This window comes from Heptranchias perlo, chromosome 4, assembly GCF_035084215.1.
Source record: "Heptranchias perlo isolate sHepPer1 chromosome 4, sHepPer1.hap1, whole genome shotgun sequence".
NCBI classification, from domain to species: Eukaryota; Metazoa; Chordata; class Chondrichthyes; order Hexanchiformes; family Hexanchidae; genus Heptranchias; species Heptranchias perlo.
The window spans coordinates 59,169,038-59,182,118 of record NC_090328.1 but is presented as its reverse complement, the minus strand read 5'-3'; the positions used below and the strand labels follow the sequence as shown (position 1 = coordinate 59,182,118).

Below are 13,081 nucleotides of genomic sequence, written 5' to 3'. Positions count from 1 at the left end.
GCCTTCCTAATTGCCTGCTGTACCTGCATGCTAATTTTCTGTGTTTCTTGTACAAGGACACCCAGATCTCTCTGAACACTAACATTTAATAGTTTCTCACCATTTAAAAAATATACTGTTTTTCTATTCTTCCTACCAAAATGAATAACCTCACATTTCCCCACATTATACTCCATCTACCACCTTCTTGCCCATTCACTTAACCTATCTATATCCCTTCGCAGACTCTTTTTGTCCTCCTCACAGCTTACTTTCCCACTTACCTTTGTATCATCAGCAAACTTGGATATATTACATCTAAGTCATTACCATAGATTGTAAATAGCTGAGGCTGCAGCATTGATCCTTGCGGCACCCCACCAGTTACAACCTGCCAACCTGAAAATGACACATTTATACCCACTCTCTGTTTTCTGTCCGTTAACCAATCCTCTATCCATGCTAATATATTACCTTCAACCCCATGAGCCCTTATCTTGCGTAGCAATCTTTTATGTGGCACCTTATCGAATGCCTTTTGGAAATCCAAATATACTCCATCCACCGGTTCCCCTTTATCTACACTGGTAGTTACATATTCAAAGAACTCTAATAAATTTCTTCATTGTCACTCGCCAGCAATGGCCCGAAGGTAATCCCAGGAGAGGGCTTGGAATGCCAACAGGTGGGGGGGATGATGATCTCATGGACTGTGAAGTCGGGGGAGCTGCTCAGGCTGCAGTGGCTGTTGAAAAATCCTGAGTTCAATCCAAACCAAATTTTGCAATGGGATCAAAAACTTAGACCCCTCATTTATGTTCATAAAGACGCCAAATGCCTGTTCTAGGAGGGGCCCATAATGCAAATCAGGCGTGGAATGTTGCGGCCCAAAATTGGTCCTTTTTGCCAGGTGCAACGAGGATCAATCTTTATCCCCAAGTGTTCCCTCACAATGAGGGAAAGACAGATTATACCTCCCATATCTCTAGCAGTTGGCTACATAATTACATTGGTGGAAGCTCAGCAACAGGTCTCTGGTCCAACCTCTTGGTCAGGAAAAGTGTATGGTGCCCATAGAGCTGTCACCATCATGGAAGGATGAGAAGTGAGATTTTGATCAGAATGTATGATGCTGATTGCAAATCTATTCAAACACTCCATTCATACACATAGTATGGTGTTTACAGAGTGTGACACATCAAAATAGGTTCCAATAAACCAATTGAATTGTACACCCAACAGTTGACAGTCTGTAATAGGCCAACTACGAAACAGGAAAGAAACATTAAAAATAACTTTTAAAAGTCCACAGGACCAACGTGAAAAACAAAAGTACATGAAACCCATTTAAACCAGTGCTAAACCCACCATCTGTAAATGATTCCACAGGTCATCCGTCACAGCATTTGAATAGGAAAAGGTCTTGAGGTATGACTGTAAAACAAAGAGGAAAACCAAAATGCTGTGTTTAAAGAAGTAAAGACAAGCACTTGCTGTGAAGAGAATGGACAACCCCTTGAAATGGTTTCAAATCACATTGTGAATCATTATTTCTATTTATAGAGAGCTTACTGACTCAAACCAGGAAAGACCTTTTTAAACTCACCCTGAGACCTTTCGCAAGCAGCTCCTCTGTCATAAAATTGGAGGCCATACGGATAATAAAGGCGCCCTATGGTAGGAAGAGGAAAATAGGTTTTAGTGTTAATATAATTGTGACTTAATACATTAGAAAAATAAACAAGTCACTGCCTGACTATTTGACATTTACAATGTGAAAATTTAATGTCACAAGAAATCAAAGAAAACACACTGCTGAAAGATCAAAATAGAAAACACATGAATGAATTGATAGTATTCCATCATATTTCTGTACATTTTTTATTTTATACATTTTGTGTTAAATTTGCCACTAAAAAGTGGATTGAGATTGCCCAAAATCATTTTACATAGGACCCTTACAGCCAATAATTGGGGGAAACTTTCAGCCCATCAGTCTGGGCTGGATTTGAACCCAGGTCCCAGTGATGAAAAGAATGGCATAATTACCTTGAGATCCTTTATCACACAACAGAATCTCGGAACTGACCATCTCTAGCCCTATTAGATTTTTGACCCCTTTAAAAAAACACTTACATTCTAGAGTCCCTTTAATAACTTGAGCATTATTCAGCTTTCTGAACGTCGAACCAGAACATGTTAGAAAGCAAAACTTTATTACAGATGCCTACTCAACAACCAATTACACATTCCCTCATCCTCCCTTCCACAAGATCTTCATTTCCAAGACTGCTGTCATTGCCAATTTTTAGTTAACCCAGCAGAAATTGCTGTCTTGAGCTGTTCAACAAAGATCTCTCCCTGAGCCAATTTTCTTTCCTTCCAGACAACCTATCAAACACTTATAAAGCTAAGCCTCTGGTAAAACTTTAAGTGCAAATGCCTCTGAATACTGAAATTTGAACCTGAGTTTCCTCACTGAGAATCCATTGTCCTCGCATTGTAACCAAAAACCTCTTTTCAGATCTATAATTTTTAGAATCTATCCACTAACGAGAGGAATGACAATTAAACTTAACATGTTGATCTTTATGGAGCAAAGCTTTACTCGGGTGTTCTACAGTGACAACCACACAATCTTCATAGGACTGAAAGAATCCAAAAGAACATCTTGTGTTGTCACCTTTGATCTTGAGAATTTCATTAACTATGCTTTCACTTTCCACTCAGTCCCCATCTGCACCTTAACTTGATTCATCGCTGTCTCGTTCCTTCCCTTCCTGGACTTGTCTCATTTTATCTCTGGCGATTCTGGCACAGATATCTATTACAAGCCCACTAACTCCCACAACTACCTGGAGTATGCTTCTTTACACCTGGCTTCCTATAAAGACTCCATCTCTTTCTCCCAGTTTTTCGATCTCCATTGCATCTGCTCTAATGACTTCAGTTTCAGCAACAGAGCTTCTGAAATTCTTCCTTTTTCCTCAGTCAAGGTTTCCCCACTACAGGGTTCAACAGAGCCCTCAGCCACGTCCATCCCCTTTCCTCTGCCTCTCCTCTCCTCTCACCCATTCCCTCTCCTCTCAAAACAACAAAAAGCTCCCTTGTCCTTACCTTCCACCAAACCAGCCTGCGCATTCACTAGATATCTTTTGCCATTTCTGCCACCTGCAACATCATCCCACCACTTCGCATATCTTCCCCTTTCCTTCCCTCCCCTCTCCTCTCCACTTTCAGGAGGGATCACTAGCCTTGTTCACTCTTACACCACTCAAACATTCAGTTGTCCTTCATTGCCACTTTCCCGTGCAACTGCACCAGATGCAACACTTGTACATTTACATCCTCCTGCACCAACACTCCTTCCATGTGAGACAGCAATTTACATGTACTTACTCCAATCTAATATTCCCTATTTGATCTCTCTACACTGGGGAGATTAAGTGCAGATTAGAAGACCACTTTACCAAATCCTACCGCCATCCACAGGTGTAAACTTAAGGTCCCAGCGGTTCATCACTTTAATCATTTTCACATTTGCACTCTGACCTCTTCCTCTTTGGCCAAATTCAATACAAGGATAAGGAAAAATACATCATCTCCCTCCTGGGGACTCTTTAGCAGGACACTGTCTGAAATGTTAACCTGTCTTTTCCTCTTTACAGATGCTGACTGATCTGATGTATTTTTTGTGTGTTATCATTGTGCCAATTACCTTTCACAAACTAATCAGCTTCATTCTTTTATTTAACAAAAGCAATCCAGAGAATCCCAGCTGCAAACCATGTCTTATTACTTTATTATTTAAACAGTATATCCTGATGATAAATGTATGTGTTTGGACCCCTTCATCAAAACATTCAGTAACAAGCTAATCCCCATATCTGAACAGAAACCCAATTGCGTCTTCTATGTTTGTTCTAAAATTTACCTTGGAGTAAGCGATGTTGGTAAACATTTTCTTGATTTCGAATGGTGTTTTAACATCTTCTTCCTTCATAGACAATGGTTGTGAAGGAGACTGTGAATCAGAGTGAAGCACACGGTATACCAACTGAAATATGAACGCATCATCCTGAAATAAATCAATACAGCAATTAGTTCACTACATTTGAGTGACACAATAAATAACCTACTCCTTCCACAAACATGTACAATTTACCCTATTCTGGACTCTACCTCACCCATTTAATGTCCTGACCCAAAGTTCTGCATAGATTGTTGCTGACCTCAAACAAAATTAATCAAAAGTCCAAATTATAGATTACATCCCCCACATCTCCACTGTTCATAGCTGGCCTATTGCTTTGTACATTTATTTTTTATCATTTTAGCTATCTTCCCTTGACTTACACCCAGGCAGTGATGAGGGGCGGGGGAAGAGAGGGGAAAATAAGTCCCATCGTGTTCCATGGAGTATTTAATTATCTTCACCTGCATTTTCCTCCCTAACCATGAATCCCAGTCAGATATTTTTCTAGTTCTCGCTTTTAAACGAGTTAATTGACACAGTGGTAATTACTTTTGCTGTGAGTCCGCTTCACATATGCACAAATCTGTTGAAAAAATAATCTCATCTCCTGAGGCTGCACTTTCCCATTTTATTGAAAGACGGGTTAAATATCAGTTGTTCATAATTATTTTCAACCTGCCAATAAAATCACAGGTTTACCCAGTTTTGGAACATGCACTTCTTAGGAACTCAAATTTCAACTGGGGGAAATTGAGAACAACCTAACCAATCATGACACACTTCAACAAAGGAGTGTTTAATTATCTTCACCTATACTAATCTCCCTAACCGTGAATCCCAGTCTGAACCAGATGATTTTCCGCTTGTCTTTTAAAGAAGTTAATTGATACAAAAGTGATTCGTTTTACTGTGAATCTGTTTCAGATTCCACCTCTGGTGAACTGTTTTCCTGGTTCCACTCTTCTCTGATTCACCACAGGCACTTGGGGGTAAATATTCCGATCCATCCATTCCTGGCACACTCTAAGAGTGCACAGCACAAAATTGTACACTTCCAGCCCATGATTTTCTGCTCATTAAAGTTAATGGACAGAACATCGTAGGCTGGGAATGTGCAATTAGGAGAAGGTGAATCAGAATTCTTCGTCTCCTCTGTTCACATGATCAACTCTGGTGTATCCCAGGAATCCACGCTTAGCTCCCTCTTCTTCATTATCTACCTGCTACTCTTTGATGACATTCTCCAGAAACAAGGGGTCATTTTTCACATGAAAAGCCAGCTCTATCTCACTGTCTCCTCCATTGACCCAAAGGCTGTTTCCATACTCTCAAATCGCCACTCCGATTTAACCAAAAAGCATCTAGTTGCTTCTGTGCAGCAGACCAAATTACCTCCCAGTTTATTCAATACACCCTCCTGGTAACTTTACATCAAGTTTATTTATAGTTCTGCTTTGTGAATCTCTCTTCAGAGCTTAGAGTCCCAAGTCCAGAATAATTTCTGCTACTCTAATGTATTAATGCCCCTTTCAAGGTAGGATGCCCAAAATTGCATGCAATATTCAAAATGTGATCTAACTATGTTAATAAAGGAAGGAATCACTGTAACACTGAGAAATGATATTAGGACAAAGGATCAGGATAATGAAACAGTTTGGGTAGAGATAAGGAATAATAAGGGGAAAAAAACACTAGTGGGCGTAATATATAGGCCTCCTAATAGTTGCAACTCTGCTGGAAGAAGTATTAATCAGGAAATAGTCGGGGCATGTAATAAGGGAACAGCTATAATTATGGGGGATTTTAACCATCATATTAACTGAACAAATCAAATTGGGCAGGGTAGCCTTGAGGAAGAGTTTATTGAGTGTATTAGGGATGGATTTCTTGAGCAGTATGTAACTGATCCTACAAGGGGGCAAGCAACCTTGGACCTGGTCCTGTGTAATGAGCCAGGATTAATTAATAATGTCCTAGTTAAGGATCCCCTTGGAATGAGTGACCATAACATGGTTACATTCCATATCCAATTAGAGGGTGAGAAGGTTGGTTCTCAAACAAGCGTACTGAGCTTGAATAAAGGAGACTATGATGGTATGAGAGCGGAATTGATTAAAGTGGACTGGGAAAATAGATTAAAGGGTAAGACGGTACATGAGCAGTGGTGTTCATTTAAGGAGTTATTTTACAACTTTCAAAAAATATATATTCCACTGAGGAAAAAAGGGTGTAAAAGAAATGACAGCCATCCGTGGCTAAGTAAAGAAATTAAGGATAGTATCCGACTAAAAACAAGGACATATAAGGTAGCCAAACTTAGTGGGAGGATAGAAGATTGGGAAGTCTTCAAAAGACAGCTAAAAGTAACTAAAGGATTGATGAAGAAAGGGAAGATAGATTATGAAAATAAATTAGCAAAAAATATAAAAACAGATAGCAAGAGTTTCTACAGTTATATAAAAAGAAAAAGGGTGGCTAAGGCAAACGTAGGTCCCTTAGAGGATGAGACCGAGAAATTAATGGTGGGAAACATGGAGATAGCAAAAATGCTGAACAAATATTTTGTTTCAGTCTTTACGGTAGAGGACACTAAGAATATCCCAACACTGGACAAACAGGGGGCTCTAGGGGGGTAGGAGCTAAATATGATTAAAATCACTAAGGAATTGGTACTCAGTAAATTAATGGGACTCAAGGTGGATAAATCCCCTGGACCTGATGGCTTACATCCTAGGGTCTTGAGGGAAGTGACAGTAGGGATTGTGGATGCTTTGGTAATAATTTTTCAAAATTCTCTGGACTCAGCAAAGGTCCCGGCAGATTGGAAAACTGCTAATGTAACACCCTTATTTAAAAAGGGTAGTAGGCAGAAGGCTGAAAATTATCGACCAGTTAGCCTAACATCTGTGGTGGATAAAATTTTGGAGTCTATTATTAAGGAGACAGTAGCGGAACATTTGGATCAACATAATTTAATAGGACAAAGTCAGCATGGCTTTACGAAGGGGAAGTCATGTCTGACAAATTTGCTTGAGTTCTTTGAGGGCGGAACCAGAGGCGAGAGACCGGAGAGCGGGAATATAAAGAGCAGCGACTCGAGGCCCGAGACCTGAGCAGCGGCGGACCTGGGCGGAACCAGAGGCGAGAGACCGGAAAGCGGGAATATAAAGAGCAGCGACCCGAGGCCCGAGACCTGAGCGGCGGCGGACCTGGGCGGAACCAGAGGCGAGAGACCGGAGAGCGGGGATATAAAGAGCAGCGACCCGAGGCCCGAGACCTGAGCGGCGGCGGAACCAGAGGCGAGAGACCGGAGAGCGGGGATATAAAGAGCAGCGACCCGAGGCTTGCTCTGGGACCAACGGCAGAGTTCGAGGTGACGTCACCAGTCAGAAAGTGACGCGGCACAGGGGAGGCAGCTGATTGGTGAGTAGGTTCAGGTGAGTATTTCTACCATTTTACTGTAAGTAAAGTAATAAGAAAGGGAAGGTCTGCATGTTTTATAGCAGGTAGTGTTTTGTTTTTTAGTGAACCTCGGTCCCTGGTATAGTTCACATTTTCTAATTTCAACGTAATTTAAAAGGGGTAACTAAGCTAAGGCAAGTCATGGCAGCCGACCTCGCACCCGTGATATGCCCCTCCTGCAAGATGTGGGAAGTCATGGACACTACCAGTGTCCCTGCCGACCATGTGTGCAGGAAGTGTGTCCACCTGCAGCTACTGACCGATCGTATCTCGGAGCTGGAGCTGCGGGTGGACTCACTGTGGAGCATCCGCGATGCAGAGAAACTCGTGGATAGCACATTTAGCGAGTTGGTCACACCGCAGGTAAAGGGAGTACAGGCAGGAAGTGAATGGGTGACCACCAGGCAGAGTAAGAGGTGCAGGCAGGTAGTGCAGGGGTCCCCTGTGGCCATCCCCCTCTCAAACAGGTATACCGTTTTGGATACTGTTGGGGGTGATGGCTCACCAGGGGAAGGTGGCAGCGGCCAGGTTCATGGCACCGTGGCTGGCTCTGCTGCACAGGAGGGCAGGAAAAAGAATGGCAGAGCTATAGTGATAGGGGACTCGATTGTAAGGGGAATAGACAGGCGTTTCTGCGGACGCAACCGAGACTCCAGGATGGTATGTTGCCTCCCTGGTGCAAGGGTCAGGGATGTCTCGGATCGGCTGCAGAACATTCTGGAGGGGGAGGGTGAACAGCCAGTTGTCGTGGTGCATATAGGTACCAACGATATAGGTAAAAAACAGGATGAGGTCCTGCAAGCTGAATTTAGGGAGTTAGGAGTTAAACTAAAAAGTAGGACCTCAAAGGTAGTAATCTCAGGATTGCTATCAGTGCCACGGGTTAGTCAGAGTAGGAATGACAGGATAGCTAGGATGAATACGTGGCTTGAGAGATGTTGCAAGAGGGAGGGATTCAAATTCCTGGGCCATTGGAACCGGTTCTGGGGGAGGTGGGACCAGTACAAATTGGACGGTCTGCATCTGGGCAGGACTGCAACCAATGTCCTAGGGGGAGTGTTTGCTAGTGCTGTTGGGGAGGGTTTAAACTAAAGTGGCAGGGGGATGGGAACCAATGCAGGAAGTCAGTGGGAAGTAAAGTGGTGACAGAAACAAAAGGCAGTAAGGGAGAGTGTACAAAACATGACCGGACAGATGGTCTGAGAAAGCAGGGCAAAGACCAAGGGAAGTCTAGATTAAACTGCATTTATTTCAATGCAAGAAGTCTGATGGGCAAGGCAGATGAACTCAGGGCATGGATGGGCACATGGGACTGGGATGTTATAGCTATTACTGAAACATGGCTAAGGGAGGGGCAGGACTGGCAGCTCAATGTTCCAGGGTACAGATGCTATAGGAAAGATAGAGCAAGAGGTAAGAGAGGAGGAGGAGTTGCGTTCTTGATTAGGGAGAACATCACGGCAGTAGTGAGAGAGGATATATCCGAGGGTTCGCCCACGGAGTCCATATGGGTAGAACTGAAAAATAAGAAGGGAGAGATCACGTTGATAGGATTGTACTACAGACCCCCAAATAGTCAACGGGAAATTGAGGAGCAAATATGTAAGGAGATTACAGACAGCTGCAAGAAAAATAGGGTGGTAATAGTAGGGGACTTTAACTTTCCCAACATTGACTGGGACAACCATAGCAGTGGGGCTTGGATGGAGAGAAATTTGTTGAGTGTATTCAGGAGGGGGCAAAACTTGACCTCCTCTTGGGAAATAAGGAAGGGCAGGTGACAGAAGTGTTAGTGAGGGATCACTTTGGGACCAGTGATCATAATTCCATTAGTTTTAGGATAGCTATGGAGAATGATAGGTCTGGCCCAGAAGTTAAAATTCTAAATTGGGGAAAGGCCAATTTTGATGGTATTAGACAGGAACTTTCAGAAGTTGATTGGGAGAGTCTGTTGGCAGGCAAAGGGACGTCTGGTAAGTGGGAGGCCTTCAAAAGTGTGTTAACCTGGGTTCAGGGAAAGCACATTCCTTATAAAGTGAAGGGCAAGGCTGGTAGAAGTAGGGAACCTTGGATGACTCGGGAGATTGAGGCCCTAGTCAGAAAGAAGAAGGAGGCATATGACATGCATAGGCACTTGGGATCAAGTGGATCCCTTGAAGAGTATAGAGATTGCCGGAGTAGAATTAAGAGAGAAATCAGGAGGGCAAAAAGGGGATATGAGATTGCTTTGGCAGATAAGGCAAAGGAGAATCCAAAGAGCTTCTACAAATACATAAAGGGCAAAAGAGTAATTAGGGAGAGAGTAGGGCCACTTAAGGATCAACAAGGTCATCTATGTGCGGAACCACTAGAGATGGGTGAGATCCTAAATGACTATTTCGCATCGGTATTTACGGTTGAGAAAGGCATGGATGTTCGGGAACTTGGGGAAATAAATAGTGATGTCTTGAGGAGTGTACATATTACAGAGAGGGAGGTGCTGGAAGTCTTAACGCGCATCAAGGTAGATAAATCTCCGGGGCCTGATGAAATGTATCCCAGGACGTTATGGGAGGTTAGGGAGGAAATTGCGGGTCCCCTAGCAGAGATATTTGAATCATCGACAGCTACAGGTGAGGTGCCTGAAGATTGGAGGGTAGCAAATGTTGTGCCTTTGTTTAAGAAGGGCGGCAGGGAAAAGCTTGGGAACTACAGACCGGTGAGCCTGACATCTGTAGTGGGTAAGTTGTTAGAGTGTATTCTGAGAGACAGGATCTGCAGGCATTTGGAGAGGCAGGGACTGATTAGGAACAGTCAGCATGGTTTTATGAGAGGAAAATCATGTCTCACAAATTTGATTGAGTTTTTTGAAGGGGTAACCAAGAAGATAGATGAGGGCTGTGCAGTAGACGTGATCTACATGGACTTTAGCAAAGCCTTTAACAAGGTACCGCATGGTAGGTTGTTACATAAGGTTAGATCTCACGGGATCCAAAGTGAGGTAGCTAATTGGATACAAAATTGGATTGACGGCAGAAGACAGAGGGTGGTTGTAGAGGGTTGTTTTTCAAACTGGAGGCCTGTGAGCAGCGGTGTGCCTCAGGGATCGGTGCTGGGTCCGCTGTTATTTGTTATTTATATTAATGATTTGGATGAGAATTTAGGAGGCATGGTTAGTAAGTTTGCAGATTATACCAAGATTGGTGGCGTTGTGGACAGTGAAGAAGGTTATCTAGGATTGCAACAGGATCTTGATAAATTGGGCCAGTGGGCTGATTAATGGCAGATGGAGTTTAATTTAGATAAATGTGAGGTGATGCATTTTGGTAGATCAAATCGGGCCAGGACCTACTCTGTTAATGGTAGGGCGTTGGGGAGAGTTATAGAACCGAGATCTGGGAGCACAGGTTCATAGCTCCTTGAAAGTGGAGTCACAGGTGGATAGGGTGGTGAAGAAGGCATTCAGCATGCTTGGTTTCATTGGTCAGAACATTGAATACAGGAGTTGGGATGTCTTGTTGAAGTTGTACAAGACATTAGTAAGGCCACACTTGGAATACTTGTACAGTTCTGGTCACCCTATTATAGAAAGGATATTATTAAACTAGAAAGAGTGCAGAAAAGATTTACTAGGATGCTACCGGGACTTGATGGTTTGACTTATAGGGAGAGGTTGGATAGACTGAGACTTTTTTCCCTGGAGAGTAGGAGGTTTAGGGGGGATCTTAAAGAAGTCTATAAAATAATGAGGGGCATAGATAAGGTAGATAGTAAAAATCTTTTCCCAAAGGTAGGGGAGTCTATAACGAGGGGCATAGATTTAAGGTGAGAGGGGAGAGATACAAAAGGGTCCAGAGGGGCATTTTTTTCACTCAAAGGGTGGTGAGTGTCTGGAACGAGCTGCCAGAGGCAGTAGTAGAGGCGGGTACAATTTTGTCTTTTAAAAAGCATTTGAACAGTTACATGGGTAAGATGGGTATAGAGGGATATGGGCCAAGTGCAGGTAATTGGGACTAGCTTAGTGGTATAAATTGGGCGACATGGACATGTTCGGCCGAAGGGCCTGTTTCCATGTTGTAAACTTCTATGATTTTATTATTCTATGACATAACGTACAGGGTGGATAAAGGGGAACCAGTGGACGTAGTGTATTTAGACTTCCAGAAGGCATTCGACAAGGTGCCACATAAAAGATTATTGCTCAAAATAAAGAATCACTGGATTGGGGGTAATATTCTGGCATGGGTGGAGGATTGGTTATCTAACAGGAAGCAGAGAGTTGGGATAAATGCTTCATTTTCGGACTGGCAACCAGTAGCCAGTGGTGTTCCGCAGGGGTCGGTGCTGGGTCCCCAACTCTTTACAATCTATATTAATGATTTGGAGGAGGGGACCGAGTGTAACATATCAAAGTTTGCAGATGATACAAAGATGGGAGGGAAAGTAGAGAGTGAGGAGGACATAAAAAACCTACAAGGGGATATAGACAGGCTGGGTGAGTGGGCGGAGATTTGGCAGATGCAATACAATATTGGAAAATGTGAGGTTATGCACTTTGGCAGGAAAAATTAGAGAGCAAGTTATTATCTTAATGGCGAGAAACTGGAAAGTACTGCAGTACAAAGGGATCTGGGGGTCCTAGTGCAAGAAAATCAAAAAGTTAGTATGCAGGTGCAGCAGGTGATCAAGAAGGCCAACGGAATGTTGGCTTTTATTGCGAGGGGGATAGAATATAAAAACAGGGAGGTATTGCTGCAGTTATATAAGGTATTGGTGAGACCGCACCTGGAATACTGCATACAGTTTTGGTGTCCATACTTAAGAAAAGACATACTTGCTCTCGAGGCAGTACAAAGAAGGTTCACTCGGTTAATCCCGGGGATGAGGGGGTGGACATATGAGGAGAGGTTGAGTAGATTGGGACTCTACTCATTGGAGTTCAGAAGAATGAGAGGCGATCTTATTGAAACATATAAGATTGTGAAGGGGCTTGATTGGGTGGATGCGGTAAGGATGTTCCCTAGGATGGGTTAAACTAGAACTAGGGGGCATAATCTTAGAATAAGGGGCTGCTCTTTCAAAACTGAGATGAGGAGAAACTTCTTCACTCAGAGGGTAGTAGGTCTGTGGAATTTGCTGCCCGAGGAAGCTGTGGAAGCTACATCATTAAATAAATTTAAAACAGAAATAGACAGTTTCCTAGAAGTAAAGGGAATTAGGGGTTACGGGGAGCGGGCAGGAAATTGGACATGAATTTAGATTTGACGTTAGGATCAGATCAGCCATGATCTTATTGAATGGCGGAGTAGGCTCGAGGGGCCGATTGGCCTAATCCTGCTCCTATTTCTTATGTTCTTATGTTCTCTACAATGCTAAGGTCACTTGTTGCAATTTCTAATCAACTCAAGATGCATTTTTGAATTTCTTTAGCTTGTTGATAACAGCTTCACATTGAAGGGAAACTTTCCAAGAATGGTTATTAGCTAAATACAATGAACTTTTGTAACTTTAATGTTAAACCCCCACATATTGCATACAGATGTTTCATGTTGCACACATTTATTCACTTAAAATTGCATGCTGAATATGCCAATGCACTTGAGAAAAGATCCTGGAAAACTTCACACTGCCTCCAACTCCGGAATATCTAACCTCACCTCAATCTTCGCAAGGCATTTGTACGGT

The 13,081-nt window shown here is 42.9% G+C and overlaps 1 protein-coding gene across 1 annotated transcript in view; it reads right to left on the bottom strand.

The window, feature by feature from the left end:
• LOC137320960 (aminopeptidase Q-like) overlaps positions 1-13,081 on the bottom strand; it is a 118,764-nt gene that overhangs the window by 47,640 nt on the left and 58,043 nt on the right. Inside the window, exons 7-9 of the mRNA XM_067982990.1 lie at positions 3,914-4,057; positions 1,586-1,651; positions 1,348-1,413 (exon numbers count right to left, since the gene is read on the bottom strand). Coding sequence (XP_067839091.1) covers positions 1,348-1,413; positions 1,586-1,651; positions 3,914-4,057 — 276 coding nt within the window. The remainder of the gene's footprint in view (positions 1-1,347; positions 1,414-1,585; positions 1,652-3,913; positions 4,058-13,081) is intronic.